General features: G+C 43.9%; 1 protein-coding gene across 1 annotated transcript in view; it reads left to right on the top strand.

Moving 5' to 3' along the window:
- The first annotated feature begins 1,419 nt into the window (after nt 1-1,419).
- Znrf3 (zinc and ring finger 3) overlaps nt 1,420-22,474 on the top strand; it is a 164,587-nt gene continuing 143,532 nt past the window's right edge. Inside the window, exon 1 of the mRNA XM_052198227.1 lies at nt 1,420-1,970. Within this exon, the coding sequence (XP_052054187.1) occupies nt 1,680-1,970 (291 nt within the window). The 5' untranslated portion in view covers nt 1,420-1,679. The remainder of the gene's footprint in view (nt 1,971-22,474) is intronic.

The raw sequence follows: 22,474 nt of genomic DNA, 5'->3' as shown, positions 1-22,474 counted from the left end.
CATTTGATTTTGTTACTTAAAATGCAATTGAAGATTGAAACTTTACTATGTTAAAAATGTGATTCTATTGTATGGAGGGACCATATTTGCATATTCATTCATCAGTTGATGATGACCTCATACTTCTAAGGATTATAACGCTATGCATGGGCTGTAATAATTGCTCTCCCCTTAAAAACTGGGCTGTGCCTTAGTGGATGAAGTCACAATCTTTGGAACTGACAGTGCTCCCATCAGTGCTCCCAAGCAGTAAGCACTGATTAAGCTTGGCTTCGGGAAATTAATGACTCCTCTAGCTTTGTCAGTTACCTTCTGTGCCAAAGCTTTGGGTGGTCCAAATACAGTAACACAGCTCTGTGAATTTCTTTTCAATTGTATTTTCTATTCAACACATTGGCAAAACATTCCTTTTCAGTTTAAACTGCAACCTCGATGAGTTGATTACTCAAGGAAACTCTCAATGACTTTTCTTTTTGTCTTAATATTTTGGGTGTGGTAGCAAGTAGAAGCAGATCACCCTAAGCAAATATTTGCAAATATTTAAAGAAAGCCATTCAGGTCAGGGAGGGAACATGACTGAGGAAACAGAAATTGAATGTGACTTGTAAAGGAGGGTTGTGAGTCTCATAGATTTGCTGAGGAAGGAAAAAGCCTATTCCAAAAGGGGAAGGGAATTAAAAGTTTATCTTCTGGGTGACTGGGAACGTCTGGGCTCGGAGCACGTGTCTTTGGTATGTTTGGCAGCCAGTAGTCTGTGCCTTAAGCGTGTTGACTCTTCCGCCCTTCTACACATGGTGAGTTTCAGAACTTCTTTTGAAGGGAGTGTTAGAGATTGTCTCCCGGGCTGCAGAAAGATGAACTTCATTAGAATCTAGATAACTTCTTCAAGTTCTCCCGCCACCTGTCCTCACTCCTTTCATTGAGGGTAACTATCTATGTGACACCCACGTAAGAACTGGACGTGTCGTGGCGGGTTGTAAACCACCTCTGACCGCCAGGGCCTTTCGCGATCCATAGAGGTGGTAGGGCGCGAGCACCGAGTGCGGGTGGCCAGCAGTCCCGGAGCTGCAGATGAAGCATCCTTGCACGGAAGGACAAGGCCTTTGACGTCCCAATGGCTGTAATTGCCGCACCAAAACTGCGCGCGTCGGGCGGGCGATTCCTCGGGAACAGGTTGAGGACCTTACTCTCCGGGTACTCCAGCAACTGCGAGGAGAAATGTCCGCCGCGGAGGGCGGAGCACAGACGAGAGGGCGTGGTTAGGGAAGGGGCGTGGCATAAAAGGACGACCTGGGCGGAGCAAGGGCTTAGGGGGCGTGGTTAAGGCTGTGTCGGGGCGGGACTCAGTCGATTGGGCGGGGCGGGCGAGGCCCCGGGGCTCCGCCTCTCGCCGCAGGCGCGCCCGCCCTGCCTACCCGCTCCCCTCAGAGGTGGCCGCGGCAGAGCGCGGGGAGGGAGGGGAGAGCGGGTCACGACGCTGCGGGGGCGGGGATAACCCCTCACGTGGAGCAGATGAAAGGGCCGCGGCGCGACGGCCGGGGGAGCGGAGCAGAGCCTGCGACCCACAAAGCCGCCGCCGCCGCGATGGTGCTGTGAGGCGACCGCCCGCGCTCGGTCCTCCGCCGGCCCGCGACTATGCTCGGCCGCGCCCGCCCTCCGCGCCCTCCCGCCGCAGGACCATGAGGCCACGCTCGGGCGGGCGCCCAGGGGCCCCGGGCCGCCGCCGCCGTCGCCTCCGCCGCGGCCCCCGCGGTCGTCGCCTGCCGCCGCCGCCGCCGCTGCCGCTGCTTCTCGGGCTGCTGTTGGCGGCCGCGGGGCCCGGCGCGGCGCGGGCCAAGGAGACGGCGTTCGTGGAGGTGGTGCTGTTCGAGTCGAGCCCGAGCGGGGACTACACCACCCACACCACCGGCCTCACGGGCCGCTTCTCGCGGGCCGGGGCCATGCTCAGCGCGGAGGGCGAGATCGTGCAGGTAGCCACCCGGGCCCCGCGCTCCGCCGCCACAAGATGGCTCCGGGGGCTGCGCCCGCCGACCCCGCCGCGGGCTAGCGGGCGGGCTGGGGGGAGGCGCGGAGCCCGGCGGCATCCCTCCCAGGCGGGCGGGACGGGGCCTCCGGGGCACAGCGGCCGAGGCGAGCGCACGTGGGGGCTCGGCCTCCGGTGGGTGCACCGCGCCGGGGTGGGGGTGGGGACGCTGAGCTGGGCATGGGCGCCTGGGCGGCACTCTTGAGTTGGCGGGACGTTTTTCTCCCTCAGGTGAAAGTCCCGGGAACTACCTGTTGAATGCCAACTTTGCAAATGCGAGAGTTGAAGGATGGAGCGGCTTCTTAAAGGTCGCGGGCTTTGCTTTTCCATCCATGTTGCTCTGTTTTCGGAGCGACCAAGTTGCTGGGGTGCACATCTTCAGGTTATTTTTGCTGAAATCTTCTGGCAGCCTTACCTGGACACTAACGCTCTGGCAGGGCTCTGGACGGGCAGCAGCAGGAGGGGAGCAGGCGGAGCTGGGTGAGGAGTGGGAATTGGGAGAGCACTGTAGTGGCGGTGGTAGGCAGTCTTCACGGCGTGCCTCTTATTACAGGGGATGAGAGAGACCGCAGGCTCGCTCCTGGGTCAAGGACTAATACCGAAGAGGCCTGCAAACCGGAGCCAGGGTCGCTCACTGACAGGGCCACCACCTTGTTCCAAATGAAAGACTGCGTTCCAAAGGAAGCAGGCTAGGGAGAGCTTTGAGCTGTCCCCAGTCTTTGAGGAGGGACTCTCAATAGAAGCCTCTGCGGATGGATAGCTGCATAGATTTCCCGCTTTCTCGACCATGATTTTTATCAACTAACATGTTCCAGGGCCAACGCACTTGCGGCTGTTAGATGCACCTCTGGTAGGAGTGATCCGATATGGTTGGCATGTCTTCGAATCTTCGGGAACTTTAGAGGCCTATAGTTTTGCTCTTGGGTGAATTATGAAAAGAAAAGGAACTGTGTGGAAAGACTACAAAGCAGCTCTGAGTGTAGACAGGAGGGTGAAGCTGCACCCAGAGCTTTGAGTTGATAGGACACGGGTCAGTACAGTGTAGCTCCTTACAGGTGTGTGTCCTCCCAAAGCTGGGCGAGGACCCTGGGCCTGTGATTAAGAAGCATTGCTCTGTGGTGCTCTTTTCCTAGCTATAGAAAGCGAATTACATGTTTGACCAGTTTCTGTCACTACAGATGTTGCTAACTGTGCTGGGACTTCTTTCCCTTCTTACAATGTTATTGTTTCTGTCATTAGCATACAAGCTTTAGAGAGGATGCTTTGCTGAAGATTGCAGCCTTTAAGAAAAGTTTGAATTTTAAGTCTTGCTTCTTGTGAGTCCTTGTCTTTCTTTGAGGCTTTCCCTGTGTCCTGGTGGCTTTAGAAATGTTTGATTTACAGCCTTGGGGGCGGGGGTGGCAGCTGAGGGGGAGTATGTTTTAACGTGGCACTTCACTTTTTGAAGGAGACTTTTTGAAGTTTGAGATTTTTATCTGCAGTGTTTAAACTTGAGCCATTCTCTGTGGTAGTTTGTCTGGGGGAGCTATTCATTATGCATATTGCTGTGCTTTGCAGATATTCTTGGGTTCACCATTTAATACAAAATTAGCAGTTTAAGCACACCATTTGTAACTATTTTATCCTGACAAGTAGAGAGATAGTGTGTGAATTTGGCAGGACTCTGTTGTCTTGAAAGTTTTTGAAGTGCTTATCTAATTCTTCTGTAGTCTCCTAGTCTTGCACCTCCCTTCCAAATGAAGTCAAGAGTCACTAAGGGGAGAAAATGACTTAAATGGTATTTAATAAGTTTACCTGTTAAGTCATCACTAATGATGTCCTTAATTCCTTTATAACTGCAGTGATATTGACGGACTTATCTGAGCTCCCTGAAAAGATAGTCTGTTGTTGGTATGTTCCATAGCTTAATAACTGTGTTGTAGTCATCAGTATGTTGAAGTGTGTGTCCCCAGACGAGCACAGTGTAGCTTTCAGAGCTGTGTGTGTACACAGGCTGGCCTGCTTTTATTAGTTCTGTGAATACTGTCAGACTAAAGGAGCTGTTGTGGCTCCTGCCTACCAGCCCTGGAATAAGTTCTGTAAGGAAAGCCAATGTTTTAGGATTGCTGAGAGGGAATAAATGAGAGCATGTGCAATGAGAGCGTAGACGAGACAAAGCCAGCCTTTAATTTCACATCAGTCGTGTTCTCAGTACTCACTGAACTTTTGAAAACCAGCTTTTGTTTTATCACCTGAAAAACTTAATGATTTGCCCTTTAATGAACGTTTTATGGTCTTCTGTTTATTTTCTGATAACTAGAACAAAATAGTAGCATGTTGTGATTCTATAGCAATATTGTCCTTAATTAGGAAGAGAGGGAAAAAGCTGTTTGAATATTCCTCTTTAAAAAATCATAAGAAATATTTTTTCTGTTACTTGCCAATGAATGTGTGTGTGTGTGTGTGTGTGTGTGTGTGTGCGCGCGCAATAGATTCCTTATAATAGCTTGGCCAGCCCAAGGACCTGTTCAATCTTTATCATGGGTTAGGGTAGGCGGAAGCCTGGTTGTGTGTGCTTGCTTAGGAGCAGGATTAGTAATTCAGACTTTGGGATGAGTGTATTGTAGTTGTAAATAATTATCCCAAGGTCATTAGTTTAGTCTGTATGAAGATAGGGTTGTTTGTGTGTGCTTGATTTTTTTTTTCTTTTCTATTTTGATATTTCCAGCTGTGAAAATAGTGAATAGACTACTTAGGTGTGAAATTAGTTGCTTTTATCATCATGCAACATTATAGCCTGTGTGCATCTAAGCAGGTCAGGTTTGGGCCTTTAAAGAACTTTCAGACATGCTGGTACATATTTCATCTTTAAACCAATGTGTTGATGCTAATGAAATTATTATTATCTGAAACTTTTAAACTTGGCTGTGCAGCACACATGGTTGGTGTTGTTAAATAAGGGGCCTGATTAAACACTGGCTAGTCGTGTGTAAATTGGCTAAACAAACAAGAAAATTTGCATGGTTAGAAGTGAAAGCTTGTTTTAAAGTGAAATACCTATTTCTCTCATTGAAGTCAAATTGTTAGAAACATTTGTAAAAAGAATGAGAATGATTGGTTCTGTGCAACTTGAAAATCAGTTATTCTGGATCCCAGGTTAAATGTTTGATGAACTTGAAGCTGAGAACATGAACTAAGGAAGTTCTTTTAGCTGTTAAAGAGTGAAAGGACAGCTGCATGGTGATTAGATAGGCTGGGTAACTAAAGGTATCACAGGAATAATTGTAGGAGGCTAATTCCTCTGCCTTGTTTCCCTGTCAGTGTGTTTTTACAGTTCAGCATTTGATCAAGCACTTTCTTTTCATCTCCATTTGAAGTTAACTTAATAGGCCTGCCTCCAAAAATTGACTTGGCCTAATAGAACAATTGCACGCTGACAGCTGACTTGGATTTACACAGAAAGGGCCTGCCGACCCGTCTTGTCAGATGGTCCTTTATAGGTTAAAAGCAAGCATTTCATTGTTGGGGGCAGGAGGGTGGTGGTGGTGGTGGTGGTGGTGGTAAATTCCAAGGATCTCTTCTCTAGTTTTATACCCTGAGATCTCATGGGGGATTTACCAGTAATTCTGACTGGGGATAGGAAGCAGTCATGGCTCCATTGATATGTGTGTGTGTGTGTGTGTGTGTGTGTATGTGTTTGTGTACAGGGGACTGTGCCAAGCACATTAAGCTTGTTCATTCCATCCTTACATTCATACAGATTTAGATACTATTGTTTAGTCCGTTATACAGAGGAAGAAACTGAGAGAAAGTTTGTTTCTCTAACCTGAGCAAATGGTAAAACCTGAATTGAAACCATGGTCTGCCTTGGTTCTTGTCAAATAAGTAAATCTGAGTTTGATAGGATTTTGACATTTAATTCAAATCTAATTTCTCATAATTTGTATTGGAATTCTCAAAGGCCTATGGCCACCTCCCCCGACCCCATGAAATTATTCACACATTGTTGTGAATGGGTGTGTTTATTTTCCTGGTAGTTTCCCAAGAGGAAAAGAGAAGTTCCCACCTAGTATTTGTCTTTGACCGATCCAGCACTAAGAATTTAAGTGGAAGGCCCAAGAAGATAGCTCAATGGATAAATAAAGGTGCTTGGTGTCAAGCTTGACTGAATTTGATCCTTGACACCCACGTGTCAAGAGAACCAACTCCTGATGGTTGTCTTGTGACCTCTGCCTAGACTCTGTGGCACACATGCCCTTTCCATAAATGTAAGAAAAAAGTTGAGTGAGGTCACAGGTCCCTTGGGCTGGCCAGGGCTGGAGGGGAAGCCTACAGCTTTGCAAACCTCCATTGAGCCTCTTTATTTGATGGATGTCTACCAAATCCTGTCCTGTACAGAGCAATGCTGCACTGCTGTAGTCCTCTGAGATAGACTCACCACAGATAATCATCCTTACCAACTGAGTTTTTTCACAGAATCGCACCCTCCGCTGCCCATGGCATCTGTATCTCAACTGAGTGTGTGCATCTATGTCCTGCTAGTTCTGTATCATCCTTGGGAGAGAGAAAAAAGTAACCAACACTCAAGGAATTTTCTACATTTAGATGACGTGGAGGTAGAAGAGATGGAAATAAAAGATTTGAGATAGCAAAGGGTTAGAGGTGTCCCTTTCTACCATTCACTGCACAGTGAAGTAGAACAGCTGCTGGTGTTGGAAGGCTGCCTTCTGGTGAACCCAAATCTCAGGGAGACAGGTCTTCATAGTCAAAAGAATGTGGGCTGAGACATAGCTCAGGGGAAGAGAGCCCTTGCCTAGCATGATTGAATGCTAGGTAAGGGCCAGGTTTCAGGATGAAACCTGGGTTTCATCCTCTGCAGTGGAAGAAAACAAAAGTACCAAGTACTAAATTAGATTTAATGCAAGGCTAGAAAGTGCCTTGTTTCAGCCATAAGTGTGTGGTAAGGATAGGGACAGCCATGATTAACATTTAATTCCTCTGAGTCCAAGGCTTGGAGCCTCTCTGTTCACCCTAATACAGCTGGCATTGTCTCATGGAAGAGTGGGTACAAACAATATAGCTTATGATTAAACTAAGGAAAAACAGACATTCTTCAGTTATATATTGAATATTGGGTTTTTTCCTGATTATTTAAAAATTGAGTCTTTTCAGTATTCCTTTGTCAGAGCTTTTAAAAATAGCTATCAGGAAGTCGGGTGGTGGTAGCGCATACCTTTAATCCTAGCAGGGGCAGGTGGGATCTCTGAGTTTGAAATTAGGCTGGCTAACATATTGAGTCCAGGATACACAGAACTGCTCAAAGAGACCTTGTCTTGAGAAACAAACAAAACAAAACAAAAGTAGCTATCAGGGACTGGGGAGATTGGCTTAGTGGGTAAAGTACTTGCAGTGTAAGTCTGGGGAACTAAGCTCAAATCTCCAAGACCCAAGTCAAAAGCTGGGCAGGTAATACATGCCTGCACTCTCAGTGCTGGGAAGGTAAAGGCAAGCCAGTCTAACGAAATCAACAAACTCTAGGTCAGGGAGAGATCCTGTTTCAAAAACTAAGGTAGAGGGCAGCTGAGGAGGTGCCCAGAATTGACCTCTGGCACCCACATACACATATAACATGTACACACACACACAAAATGTAACTAAGAATGAATCCAGACACTGTGGCTGGGGTTGCACATCTCTAATTCCAGATACTTAGGAGACTGAGGCAGGAAGATCACAGGAGCCAGGAGTCTCTCAGGTTAGCCTGTAGAGCATAGCAAGAAACACAAAAGACAACAATAACAAAACCCAAACCAAAACAAAAAAAGCTACTAATGTTCAGATGCTTGCAACTTAAGGCCTTAGACACAATGCTTTGTTTTAATTGTAACAGACATGGTCAATGGCAGTTTTTAGATTAAGAAGTCAGTAGCAAAGTGGTACTTGTGACAGTCACTGATCAGTTCTTTAGCAGATCAGGTTCAAACTGACTTTACTGGGGCAGAGGTTTTTTTTCTTGTTTTGTCTGAGGTCGCCTCACATGGCACTTCTTTTTGAGATAAGGTTATATAGACTGATCTTAGAATTCAAATGTGGGTTTAAACCTAGAACCATTGACAGGAAATGTGTTTGTAACTGAGAACACCCCCTAGCTGCTACTGGAGAAGTGTTTTTCTTCCTTGTCACTTCTCCCAGCCCCACAATCACACAGTGCTCATTTCAACTTGTTTTGTCCTAGAGCCAGGCTGACCAGTTTCTGAAGACAGTGACTAGAAGTATCTAGCTATCGCTTGATGGCACTTGTGCTGCTTTGGGCTGTTGGCAAAGCTGGAATGGCTGAAGTAGCCTGCCCTTTACAGGGATGTCTGATGTGAGGAGGCACACCTCATTCTGTGGCTGACTTCAGAGTCAGTTAGGAGTCTGTACCACTGTCTTCAGAGAGATTACGTCCCGAGTACATTGCTTCTTTTCTTTGCACAGGCTGTATGTTCCTGATGATTAAAATATTTTAAGAATGCCTGAAGCTGTGGGCTGTCCCTGCTCTTTCCATTAGGAGAATTCAGCAGTACCTTGCATTCGCTAGATCCTGGATGGGGCATAGCAGGGAACACAACTAAGGCAGAGTGTGGGGATCAGACAGCAAGCAGAGAGTACTACTTTACCCTGACACCCTGTCTGGTAGGACACTGGCCTTGGTGCTAAGTTTGGGCTGGACAAGCTGTTGTATGTCACAGCATAGTATGGATTTGAGCAGTCTGGTCTTTTCAAACTAATTTTACTTATCTTTGAGGTTAAAGCTGATAAACCTTTTGTGGAGACATGCCTTTGTACCTGTTAAACAGGCAGGAGGCTAAGAGTGGAGGTCTTTGTTCTGTTTGTAGGCTGAATTAGATGTTTTAAAATCTTACTTTTAGCAGCTCTGTTGACTTATGATAGTGTGAAAAGAATAAGGTCAGCTGGCCTATTGTGGTTCAAAGGAGAGCCTTTCAGTTTTATTACTCTTAAGACATGTTGTAAGAGTTGCTATTCCCTTCTCTGTGTAGCAGCCAGGGTGATACGGTTATTTAGAAACCAAATGTGTGAGTTGACTTGGTGAAAGTAACTTTGATGATACTAGAAGTTTGAGGAGAAAATGTTGGAATGGCAACTTCTGGTGTCCTGAGGGCTGCTGCATTTTGAAACTGGAAGAGTAAGGATGGCTGAATTTTAGGTACATGTAAAATCCCGTCCAGTGCTGTAAGATCTGATTAAAACACAGTTTATGAGGAGATGACTAGGTTAGTAAAATGTTTGTCATGCAAGCATGAGGACCTGGGTCTGACTCCCCAGCACTCACATACAGAGCTGGCTGCAGCACTGTATGTCTGTATTCCCAGTGCTGGGAGGGAGGGAGAAGCAGATTCCTGGGGCCGATAGGCCAGCGTGTCTGATGAAAGCCTGTCTAAGAGAAAATGGAAAGTAGCCGGGAGGACTCCATGCCAATGTTGATCTCTGGCCTCCATGTACTTGCCAAAATATAAGAATACATACAAGTATTTATCACACACAGTATAATTTTATTATAAAATACTTGGGAAATACTGAAAATTATGAAAAAAACTTACTATGTACATATTGCTTTCCCCATAAACTGATTGAGAGTTTAAAGAAAATTAGAAAAACATAGTGGTGATAACCCTTTTTCTGCTTTGAGTATTTGTTATTAAATAGTCTGAAACATTTTTAGAGACCATGTCATAGGTTATTATTTTCTGTTATAGGCCATACTATTAGGGAAATCCTTAGAGTGGGTGAGTATGAACATGTTTAAAATTCTCACAGGCATTGTCAGATACCTCAGTAGAAGGGCTTGTATTAGTTTAGACCCTACCAGTTAATGTGTGTGGAGAATATGTACCTTGTGGTACATATGTGTTTCTTTGAAAACTAGTACAAATAAACCAGAAAAGGTGGAAATTTGTATATTCCTGTCATTTAGTAAATATCAAATACTGCTTTTTTTTTTTTCTGTAAGTGTTTTGAGTTCTGCACAGAGATGCTGTCGGTAGCCTCAGAGTGCCTTCCCTCATGTGTTTGTGACCTTGATTCTGCAGCAGCAGATGGTGCCCTCCTTTGGGCAAGGTGGTTGTCCACTCCAAGTTGACTGAGCTTGGAGGACTGGAGACTGCAAAGCATGCTGTGAGATAAAGCAGTTTGGTGCTCGGGGATGCTATTGCCTTAGATGTTTTCTATTAGGCCTATCTATCATAGAGTAGTTCTCTGCATCCTAGGTTCAATGAAGGCCAAGCAAATTGACCTAGAATTCTAAGTGACACTGTCAGTTATTGGTGGGCAGATAGAGTCAAGCATCAAACAAACTTTCTGGCCTGAAAGCAACTTTTAGAAGAGTGGTTCCTCTTAAATATCTAGTGTACATATAGTTCAGCTTTTAGTGAGAAAAGGAAACATCTGACAACCCCAGGTCACAGTCACACAGTAAGGAACAGCTAGCTCTTCCTTTGAGTTGGTCAGGAACCCTTCAGCTCATAAGTCCCTATGGCATCATCCAGCCTGCGATGAACTTTGCAACCCTTTCTATCTCTGCACGTTCTGAAGTTGAACTCTAAAGGTGTGTTTCATCAAATAGCCTGTGTGTTAGATGCTTATACTATGTTCTTGAACAAAGCTGCACTGGCTCTAATGTAAGCGAAGTATTCTTTTTCCCCCCCAGACCATTTCCTATCCTACCAAGGCTGGCCTCAGACTCCTGATCCTCCTATCCAAGTACAGATGTTGTCCCACCAGTCACAGCTGCTTCTATGGGTGGGCTTTTTCTTTACTCTCTCCCTGGACATGCAACTTTGAGTTGGTCAGGAACCCTTCACAACTCGCTCTCCTTCCTTTTCCCCTTCCTTCTTTCCTTCCTTCCTCCTCCCTCCCTCCATTTCTTTCCCGTTGAGAGAGTCTTATTGTAAGCTTCTAATTGGAACTTGCTATGTAATCCTGACCTTGCCTTTGCCTCCCAAGTCTGGGGTTATAGGCATGCCCACCATTTGTTTTGGATTATCTTTCTTCCTTTCCCTATCTCCTCTACCTTTCTTTTCTTTCCTGCCTTTTTTCTTTCCTTTCAGTACTGAGGATTAATTAAACCTAGGACCTTTATGCTTAATTCTCAAACTCCTTTTGAAGTTCTGTGAGACCAAAGTCTTGGGGCTACTTGGCATGTTTGTAGGGATCTTCTCCCCCAATCCTTTGTTAAATTACATATATATATATATAATATATATATATGTATATATAAAAATGTATAAAAAAGTATGAGAATGCATGTAGGTGCCTGATGTCCTCCAAGGTCAGAAGTGGGTGTTAGTTCTGCTGGGACTGGTACAGATGGCTATCAGCCACCATATGAGTTCTAGGAATTGAACCAAGTTCTTCTGTAAGAGCAACAAGTGCTCTTATAGCTGAGCTAACTCTCCAGCCTTGTCTGTCTGTCTGTCTGTCTGTCTGTGTATATGTATCTATGTATGTGTATATGTGTGTGTGTATGTATCTATGTATGTGTATATGTGTGTGTATGTATGTGCATATGTGTGTGTGTTTGTATGTATGTATATATGCATGTATTTTTTTGAGTAATCCAGGCTGCCTTAGAATTTACATTGTAGTTCAGGTTTGCCTTTAACTCATGGTTTAAGTATTGGGATCACAGGCATGAGTCACTGTGCTCAGGTCTTGCTTTCTTTTAGTTACAAGAAATGCATTGAAGATTGTCTTGTAAGTGTCATAACTCGTTTCTTCTTTAGAATAAGGGAACTATGTGTGAGGGTATTAGGAGAGGCTGGGCTTAGGACTCCCTTACAGTGCTCTTTCTAGAACAGTGTTCTACCTTGTTTCAGTTACAGGAAATCTCTAATGAGCCTGGAACTTTAGGGTCCCTAGTACACGTTGACTTGTATTGTCTTTATTATTCTTTTCTGGGGATGAATTCTGCTCCAGAAGGCATTCTGTCATTTAAGGGGGTCTCAGTTGCCAGAGCTTGTCTATACTTGACACAAAATAATTTTCTTTTCTTTCTTTCTTTCTTTTTTTTTTTTCCTGAGGCAGGGTTTCTCTGTGTAGCCCTGGCTGTCCTAGAACTCACTCTGTAGACTAGGCTAGCCTCAAACTCAGAAATCCGCCTGCCTCTGCCATCCAAGTGCTGGGATTACAGGCGTGCGCCACCACCGCCTGGCCACAAAATACTTTTGTGTATTTTTCTTTAAATGCATTTGACATTGTGTATATATCAGCTTTATGGATGCCCCCCCACCCCCCCACTATCACTGGGTACCCAGAAACTTGGCATCTTTTCACAAAGTACCTTAGTCTTGGAGTAGATGGTGAACAGACTGCTAGCGGTATGTAAAGAATGTTTAGGCGGGCTGTGGTGGTGCACACCTTTAATCCCAGCACTTGGGAGGCAGAAGCAGGCGGATTTCTGAGTTTGAGGCCAGTCTGGTCTACAGAGTGAGTTCCAGGACAGCCAGGGCTGCAAAGAAAAACCCTGTCTCAAAAAAGCAAAAAAAAAAAAAAAAAAAAAAAAAAAAGGATGTTTCAACCTTGATTAGCAAAACTTTCAAAGTAGATCTCCAGTTAGCTAGGGATTAAGTCACTGGAAAAGGTGTCCACGGGATGATGTTTGGTTTGCCCTGTCTCTTAGTGACCTTACTTCCTCTACTTTTAAAGTTATATTTCTATTATTTCTAATTATGTGTGCCCGTTGGTGTGTGTACATGAGTCTGTGGAGGCTGGAAGTGTCAAATCCCCTGGAGCTGGTGTGCTGCCTGAGGTGGGTGATGGGAACTGAGTAAGGGTCCTCTTCAAGGAGAGTAGGTCTCTTAGCCGCTGAACCATCTCTGCAGTTCTGCCCTTACCTTTTGCCCTGTGATGCCTTAGTCTCCTTTCACCCCCATACCTTCCTTTCCCACCACATTTATCTTACTGCAGTAACTTCTGAGCACATCAACCCTTGGTCAGAATCCTCGATTGTTCTTTGAAGGTGGGTCCTGTGCTTTCTTCCACCTGTGCTTTCCTTCCCATTGCCCTCCTGCTGAAAACATTGCTGTATGTCAGCAGTATTCCTGTTCCCTGCTTTGCCTCTGATTCTTCCCAGCTCTCATATGAAACAAAACTTCTGGTCCATCCCATCGAGTGTGTTCTAGTTCCTCTGGCATAGCCTTTGAAGCAGGACATTCCATCCCTTCAGTGCTTTGCATGTACACCTTTAAGATAATTACTAAACTAAAATGCTTCTAGATCTAGTACTTTGGAGTGTTAGTGTAGGAAAAGACAGCCTGTGACAGAGGCTATCTGTTCTATAATTGTAGAAACTATTCACATGCAATTTTCAGACATGAGTGTGTCCTAGGCTATTCCAAATAGTTGGGATAGACCAGACTCTTAAAATAATTTCACCCTACTGGGTGTGATAACATTCTTCTGTGATCCTAGCATGATAAAGGTTGAAAGAGAAGGATCATGAGTTGAGGCTACCTTATTATCAAAACCAGTCAACCAACAAACAAAACCCAATCAACCATCATCTAACCAAATAAAACTTCCTCCTTGCATGTGCTGTCTTTGACCCCCTCTACCTTCTCCCAGCCTGGAATGTGACTGACTGTGAACTTGTTGGAGAAGGAAACATTCAGTCTGACTCTAGACTTTAAGGATGTATTTATTTAAATTAGTATATTTTAGTGTCACTAACTCACCAAACTTCTTTTTGTTTTGTTAGGTTTTTTTTTTTGTTTTTGTTTTTTTTTTTTGGATTTGGTTTTTTCGGGACAGGTTTTCTCTGTATAGCCCTGGCTGTCCTGGAGCTCACTCTGTAGACCTGGCTGGCCTCGAACTCTGAAATCCACAGGCATGGCCCCTCTCCCCCCCAGCCTCACCAAACTTAAAAACAACAACAAAACTTGTTGGTTTGGGGAAACAGCTCTTGAGTGACCTGCCAGTAGCAGCTGTATGTGAGTTCTTAAATATATACTGTATGTTCCTTCAAATAATTTTTGCCTCTTTGGAAGCTGTGTCACTGGCCTTGATCAAAGGATGACAATTTTGTTTCCGAGGACTATGTATTAGTCTTAGATCTCAGTTTGATTGTCTTTACTCTGTGGGGCCTCTATAATCAGAAAATTATGAAATTAGTGCTTCATTGTACTTGTAAGAATTTCTAAGGTTTTCTTTTTGTCTCTCTTGCTGTTTTGTATGGGGTAGTGTCAGACACATAGACACCAGTATCTTCAGGACTATTCCAGAAGTGATATAGAGTGTGCTGTATTTTACTTGTGTTAGAGGATTTTCATGGCTTTTCTATGGTATGCCTTTTTCAGATATGTTCTAATGCCCATCAGTAAATGCTACTCTTGCTCTACTTATTAAATGAACAGATAAATACGTGGTTTTGAAGTTTTGGTGTTACTAGATTTAAATGTCTAGGACACATATGTACTGGTTTGTGGTGTTGAATGTGCAATGTGGATGATTTCAGGTTGCAGAGGCAGTGGTAGTTTTTGCATTTCTTGATTCTTATGTTTAATTTTGCAGTCTCAACATTTCATCACCATAGATTCTCACATTTAATGAATATTTATGTTGAGCTGTATTCTATATGAATGTGAAGGTTTTTTACTTGATTATAACTTGCTATATACTGTGGCCAGGAGTGCCCTACAGACAACAGAGTTGGCACACGTTTCAGCGTGCCAAGCCTCAGCGGATGTGGTTAGGGACCATGGTGACTGGCCTTGGTTGCCATGCCAACCTTGTTTTTTGGAAAGGGGAGACTCTAAAACAGTTCATAGTGTGGAGGCAGAATAGTTTTGGATATTTCAAGTAAAGTGATTCCCTTCAAAGAGATGTAGAATTTCTTATATCTAATATTATGAAAACTCCTCTCTTCCTCCCTCCCCCCAATATCCTTGTCCTCTGGTACCACTAATCTAGTGATCACTGATTGGGGAGAGGGAATAGAACAAGAGAAAGGGTAGATGAACTCTACCCCCCTGCTCCTTATTCCCATTTCTTCCCTTCCCTCCAGTACCAGAAGTCCTTCCTACTTTCTGTTCTTATGTATCAGCAACCACCATGGCAGTAGTTGGAATGCTCTTGTTTCTTTTGAGCTGGCATCTCTAGTGTGGCCTGGCCTGTAATTCACTATGCAATCTAGGCAGGCCGTGTATGTTGATCCTCCTGCCTCAGCCTGCCTAGTAGCTTGGATTACAGACCTCCTACCAGGCCTGGCTATACATGGGATCTTATGTTTTCCTGCCCTCATCTGTTGGGAAAGCTAGTATTTGGGTCCTACATGGCACTTCATGTCAGAGAGAGAATTGTTCAAGCCTAGGGAGCCAGATAGAATCCAAGAGTGCAGATAGGGAATAGGTTTGCTGGTGCCAGTCTTATGTAGCACCTTTTTTCAAGAGGCCTGATAGTCACTGGAGGCTGTACCTTGTCCAGGTTCAACAGCCCAGGCAGTGTGTCATGTGGAGGCCTTTGTCCTCAAGTCTCATCACTGCTTGGATTTGGCCACACATAATCTTTGCTTGTTATAACAGACACTACTCTGATACTATTAGAATGAGACACCCTTCCCAAAGGGCCTCTGTGAAGATTATAAGAAGCTATTTTGGGTTTAGGATGAGGACAGATGTGCAGAACATCCATTAATGTGCAGTGCTCAGGCTGGCTGTCCTTGAGATGTCTCTCTCCCTGTGGGTGGTGTTGCACCTGCCTATATGTTGTCACTTTTAAGTCTGCTGTGCTGCTTCTGATTTCTGAGGGTCCTTCCTAGAAAACCAGGGAACCATGAATGTAAAATGAGGAAACGGACACCAAGGGGAATGTCAGATTTAGTATATAGAGTCTTGGCATATGCTTTGCTTTTTGAAACACTTTGTGCCAACTTTTTGAATATAAGTTGACTCGTACATGGGATCCTCAGAATTTGGGAACATATTTTATATTATTTTGGTGGTTTTTTAGACAACTCTGGCTGTCCTGGAACTCATAGAGATCCTCCTGCCTCTGCCTCTCCAGTGCTGAGATTAAAAGTGTGTCCTACTATGTTCAGCTGAAAATACGGCTTTTGTTTTGTTTCTCTGTGTAACAGTCCTAGCTGTCCTGGAACTTACTCTGTAGAGCAGGCTGGTGTTGAACTCAGAAATCTACCTGCCTCTGCCTCCTGAGTGCAGGGATCACAGTTCTGGGATTAAAGGAATGCACCACCACACCTGGTGAAAATACTTAATCATTATTTGCAAATTAAGTTTGGGAGTATAATCTGACTTGTATATAAAGTCTCTTTAGTTCTTGATAACTGTATAGTTAGCCAGCTGTATCTAAAGACTTGGAAGGATGCGCTCATCATCAGCACTAGTATAGCTGTTAGATCAGGGTTTGTCAGGTTTCTTATAATATATTGTGAGTTTGTAGAGCACTGCATTTATGTGTTTTCTTCGGTAAAGGGAAAGTCTGCTCAATGCCTTGTCTGGAGCCAGACTGTCTGGTTCTACATTCTTTTTTTTTTTTTTTAAGATTTATTTATTTTTATTTATATGAGAACACTGTAGCTGTCTTTAGACATACCAGAATTGTGCATCAGATCCCATTACAGATGGTTGTGAGCCACCATGTGGTTGCTGGGAATTGAACTCAGGACCTCTGGAAGAGCATCAGTGCTCTTAACCTCTGAGCCATCTCTCCAGCCCCGTGGTTCTACATTCTTACACTGACTATTACTACTGTGATATTGCTTGACTTTTCCTGGAGAGTCTGTTTCTATTTACCATTGGCACATAGGGCTACAACAGGCCAAAGAGATAATTCCACCCAGTTCTAGCTTGGTGAACCAATGAGTTTAATTGAACCACTTCTAGAGCCACGAGTAGAGGGTTATTTTCAAGAGCACGAGCAACTTACAGGTATCTGTACTACCAAGGATGTATTGGTTTGGGATGTGTGTGTGTGTGTGCATGCTTGTGTGTGTGTTGGAGTTGTTAACTGCCTGTATATTATTGAGGAGGGATGAGCCCACTGTCTCCTATCCCTTATGAATCTTACAAGCCCCATGACACTTCCTAATGAATGGATGCTGGTGGGCCCAACCTTGTGAAGAACTCATGTGATAATCACAGCTGCTTTGATATCAAGATGATTAGAGGATGAATCCTGCAGCATGTAGAAGGTGCTCTTTGCTTCTCTGGATCTCAGGTTCTTCATCCTTCCAAGATTTGTCTCAAGGATGACTTGAGTTACTGACAGAATGCAGTGGATGTTGAGTCAGGGTGAGAATAAAAATATCAGACATAATTTTGAGACATTTTCCACATGTGCCTTACCTTTGTGCTGTGGTTCCCACTCTAAAGCCCAAAAGATAACAGATTGAGGAATGACCAAACACACTCACACACTCTCTCTCTCTCTCTCTCTCTCTCTCTCTCTCTCTCTCTCTCTCTCTCTCTCTCCATCTCTTCCTCTCTCCTTCTCTCCCTCTCTCCCTTCCCCCCTCCCTCAATTGGGCAGGAAGTGTGATGTACCCTTTGTGCTTCCTTGTCTGTTGTTCCTGAGTCCTGAGGTCTGTATTTGGTCAAGGCTGCTCTAAAGCAGAATGGTTGATTCTGCCCTTTAGAGCACTGGGAGAGCTGTGGTATATTGAGGCCATACTGTGGTCCTAATTATGTGGCAGATACAAATGACTTAAGCACTTGATTCAGCACAGCATAAAATTTGCCAAAGCAAATAGTTTATTAATCTTACCTCCCCCCCAAAAAAATTAGACACATTGGCTTTTTCTAAAAATGGGAATGATTGGAGTGCATTGTGGGCTTTTAAGTCCCCTTTCTGTCTTCCACTCCTGTCCTCAAAGGCAAGCTGTGCTCTCCTTTCCCTGACTGTAGACGTGCATTGTGGCCTGCCCACTTCTTCTCACTGTTTTGAAATTAGGTGATGGTAGGTCGCCTGGGAAGGGTGTGTGGATTCTAAGACAGGGTCTCTTGTAGCTCAGCCTGGCCTTGGACTTGCTATGTATCGGAGGATGCCCTTAAACTATTGATCCTTTTGCCTCCACTCCCAAGTGCTGGGATTAAAGGTATGCTTCACTCATTGTTTTCAAGGTCAAAGAAAGGGTCTGCTGTTAGAATGGAACTTTACTGACTGGGAATTCTTGGGACTCTGATTGAGACTACGTGCAAGGAAAACTTGGGTGACTTCTGTTAGTGACCTTGAATGTGTCTGGGAGGATGAGCTATAATTATTTTGTATGTAGTGAGGGAATAAGTGATGTCAGCAGGGCTTCCTACCTGATGCCCTGCATCTGTCCACAGAGTCTGCTGGGTTAAGGGAAATTCACTGGGTTCATAACTAGTATTATAGTTTGTTCCTATCTATATGAGAAAAAACTGCCTCTAAACAAGCATGCAGCCTTACCTTACCTCACTCCAGAAAACAGTTCTGTAGCTTCCCAGATAGCCTCTGCCTGTTGTGTCCGGGTTGACCTGTTGGGAGTTATCAGCTTTGAAGTCCTAAGGTGCCATTTTAATACTTTCTTTACGGTGTAGGTTTCGAGAGCAATTTAACTAGATTCTGGAGGGAGCTTACTTTACAGCATTCTTAAGAGCTCTGACAATCTTGAAAGAGTTAAACTCTAATTAGCTCATTCCTAAGGTATTTAATGCCCTTATTAAAACTCAACTGCTTGTTCACTTTTTTCTTTAGTGAATCAGATTTCTTGAGGAGCTGAGCCCTCGCTCCTCAGATCACAGGCTCACATGTTGAAGCTGGCAGTGCTAGAGGCTAGTTCCTATCTGTGTGACAGCATTTTTAATTTAACAGGACTGCCTTTGATGTTCCCAAATATTTATAGGCAGCTTTAGATCATTTCAGTATGTGCTTTCTTTTTCTCTTCTTCTGTCTTGCTCTTAAAAAAAAAACAAAAAAACAAGAAAAAAACCCAACAAAAACTGGAGCAAAAGTTATTCCTCATGCAACAGCTTTCTTTTAATCCTGCTGGTTTATTTTTGCTTTCTTTGCAGCCTTGATGAAGACTCTGGCTGCATTCACACATAGGAGGCCAACTCTTCTTGCCTCTTCAGTACTTCCCCCCACCCCCTATCATACGGCCCACTTGAGATTGCTTTGAGGCTCTTCTGTTTGTCCCTTGATCTTCTCAGTGTTCCTTTTAGGAATCTGTTTTCTGGCAACCTGAAAGCATTCAGACCGATGTGGTGACTTACACAGTTTTTGTGGAAGATAATGAGTGGCGGTGTTTTGCTCTGTCTGTCTGCATTGTCTGAATCTCCAGAAGGTGTGACTCGTAATGGACCCTTGGAGATAATGGTCTCTTGACTGCAGGCTTGCTTCATGTGGCTGTACTAGACTTGTGTAAAATACTAGAGAATCAAAGACTTAAGACTCAGGAATGGGATAAACAAGGATATAGTGTAGAGCCTTGTTAAGCCACTAAGAAAAAGAAAGACATTTTGTAACAACGAAAACATGTGGCAGAGAGGAGAGGACAGCAGCCTGTCAGTGTAGGCTCAGGTAAACATTCTGCTTGTGAAACAATCCACGTTTTTGAACTCTTGGCTCTCTGTTACTTACCTGCCTGGGACAGGCAGGAACTGGGACACTTCATGACTTCCTTTAGCACTGCTGGCTCTGCCTGCTACTACATGGTAGCTTTGTGGGGCTGAAGGTCAAGTAGGTGGTTGATGAAATGTTTGAATGAATGGATGTTCTGTTAAAACACTGTCCTTGGGCTTTTACACTGTGTCCCCAGATCCTCAGGAGGACTCCGAATGGTGAAGTTTCCTCCCATGATTTTGGATGAGGACACTAAAGGGCAGTGCAATTTAACACAGCTGTAACTGGATCTGGAACTCAGGACTGTGTAGTCTTACTACATGGTAGTTCTGGGTAGGTGTATACAGTTGTGGTCTGCTAGGCTTTTATGAGTAGGTAGGCGTATATAGTGGTGGTCTGCTAGGCTCTTACAGGTTTTAAAAGAGAAGAAGAAAAAAAACCTATGAAGCTATGTGTGCTATATCTCCTGTGTGCTATGCCCTGAGAGTTCAGAGCTGACAGGTTTTTGCCATATAAGAGCCACACTGGTGCCTGATAGGTGTTTGCCAGCTTTGCCACTGCCAGCAGTATGACCTTGGCCAGGTCTTCCAACCTCTGTGAACTGTTTTCCTATCAGTAGCATGGGCCATTTAGCTTCTACCTCAAAAGAATTATAAAGCTTAAATGAAATACTTTGGTAACTTGGTGTTACCAAATTGTCATTGTTTAAAGGAGTTCATAGTTCTGTGGGAGGACAGGTAAATAAGTCATTAGAAGACACTATGGCCCCTAAAGCTGAGAGATCTGTTGTTTACATTAGGGACTCAGGACAGAGCCACTGATAAGAGAACTTTATATGATTTTAAGCAGATGCTTTTGAGGCCTCTTTGAAGACAGGTGATGTTAGGTGGGACCATTGTGTTGATCGTGTGTTCCCCCAATCCCCCTGTCCAGTTCCCGGAGAATTTGAGCTGAAATGTTAATTGCTACCTGAAGAAAGATTTCCCGAAGTGAAATAAAACCCCAAGGTGCACAGATATACTTTAGTTAATAGTTTATCTTGTATGGCCCTGTGCTATCCTTCAACTATTTAATCTTATCCAATTTCCCTTAAATTTTCTAGTCTGTTCTGTATAAGAACCTTATAATACTTGAGAATGTACTTGAAACTTGCCAAGGGAGCAGGTGGTGACAGTTTGGGTCCCCACACTGTCCAGATGGTGTCCGAGCTTTCTCCTAGTCTGGCTCCATGGGGATTTGTTGATAAGATTTTGCCTTGATTTGATTTTCCCACCAGCACCATGTTCAGATTCAGTTACAGCCTGTAGCTGTTTTCTTTGCAAGGCTCCACGTTTCAGTCATTTTCAGTGCTGACACATAGGCCCTGTGTTGTATCCCTGGCCTCTTTTGCACAAGGTGAGAGATGTCTGCACGACAGATTGGACCAATGTCAGCGTACTTTTCATTTGTTCTGTTGATTGGGAACATATTTTTTTTTAAAGGAATTTTTTAAAATATTTATTTATGATATGTAAGTACACTGTAGCTGTCTCCAGATGCCAGAAGAGGGTGTCATATCTCTTTATGGATGGTTGTGAGCCACCATGTGGATGCTGGGATTTGAACTCATGACCTTTGGAAGAGCAGTCAGTGCTCTTACCCGCTGAGCCATCTCTCCAGCCCCAGTTGGGAACATATTTAATCTAGACCAGAAGACACATGAAAATCAGTTACTATTATTTCTGTAAGCTCCCTAAAATAGACTTAAGGTCATTTCTATGTCTTTCCTGTCCAGTTGGAAGCTAGAAAATAACTCTGAAATTGCATTGTCTACTATTCAAGTCTGTCAGAGTAGGTAATGTGGCTATCACTAACTAGGACATTTGAGTAAAAAAATAGACCAAGAGGAGCTACTTAGTATCACAGGGGCCCATGTCTGGTGGTGATTGCATTTCTTTTTCTTTTAAAGATTTATTTTTTGTTTTGTTTGTTTTGTTTTGTTTTGTTTTTCTAAGACAGGGCTTCTTTATATAGCCCTGGCTGTCCTGGAACTCACTCTGTAGATCAGACTGGCCTTGAATTCAAAGGTCTGCTTGCCTCCCAAGTCCTGGGACAAAAGGTATGTAAGACCATACCTGGCTAAAGAGTTATTATTTTAAATTATGTGAATATTTGTGTTTGTGGCCACTAGTGCATGTGACCATAGAGGAAGTCAAATTCTTTTGGACTGGAGTTAGAAGCATTTGTGAGCCACCTGACATTGAGTGCTGGGAATCAAACTCAGGTCCTGGAAAAGCAGTATATACTCTTATTCACTAAGACATCTCTTCAGCCTCTGAGGTTTGTATTTCCAGTGATATTAGAGTATCAGTTTGCCCTATGTTAGGAAGTACTTCTGTGCCTGTGTGCGCCCCTCCTCCCAGAGGAGTACTAGAAGCAAAGTCCTTTCTGTGTTTCCCCCCTTGATGTTCAACTGAAGTGTCGGCTGTTCTATCAGTTGGGTGTAGTTTGTGTGTGCTGAAGAAAAGGGAATGGCTTGCATTTGTAGTACAATGATCTGGTTTGCTTGCCACTTAGGTTTAAACATTGGTGATTTATTTTGTCTGTGGGTACAAAGATGAAGCTGAAGGTATAGTACACAGATCACTGATAGTATCTTAGTTGGTATTTTTTAAAACACGATGATTTATTTTGAATTTTGAATTTTTTTCTAAAGCTCTACTAAAGGGTTTTGTGCTCTTAACTCTTTGTTGTTTGAGGAAATTTGCTAGTTAGGAACAGACAGCAACTGGATACAGCATCTTTGAAGCTAGGACCCTTCCTAAGGGGTTCTGTGTATCAATCCCATTCTGCATGCTTTTCCATTTAGATCCTTTAGACTAGGATGATTTT

The sequence above is a fragment of the Apodemus sylvaticus genome, chromosome 11, assembly GCF_947179515.1.
Source record: "Apodemus sylvaticus chromosome 11, mApoSyl1.1, whole genome shotgun sequence".
NCBI lineage: Eukaryota > Metazoa > Chordata > Mammalia > Rodentia > Muridae > Apodemus > Apodemus sylvaticus.
Note: the sequence above shows the minus strand (reverse complement) of the source record. Positions and strands in the feature narration are given on the sequence as shown.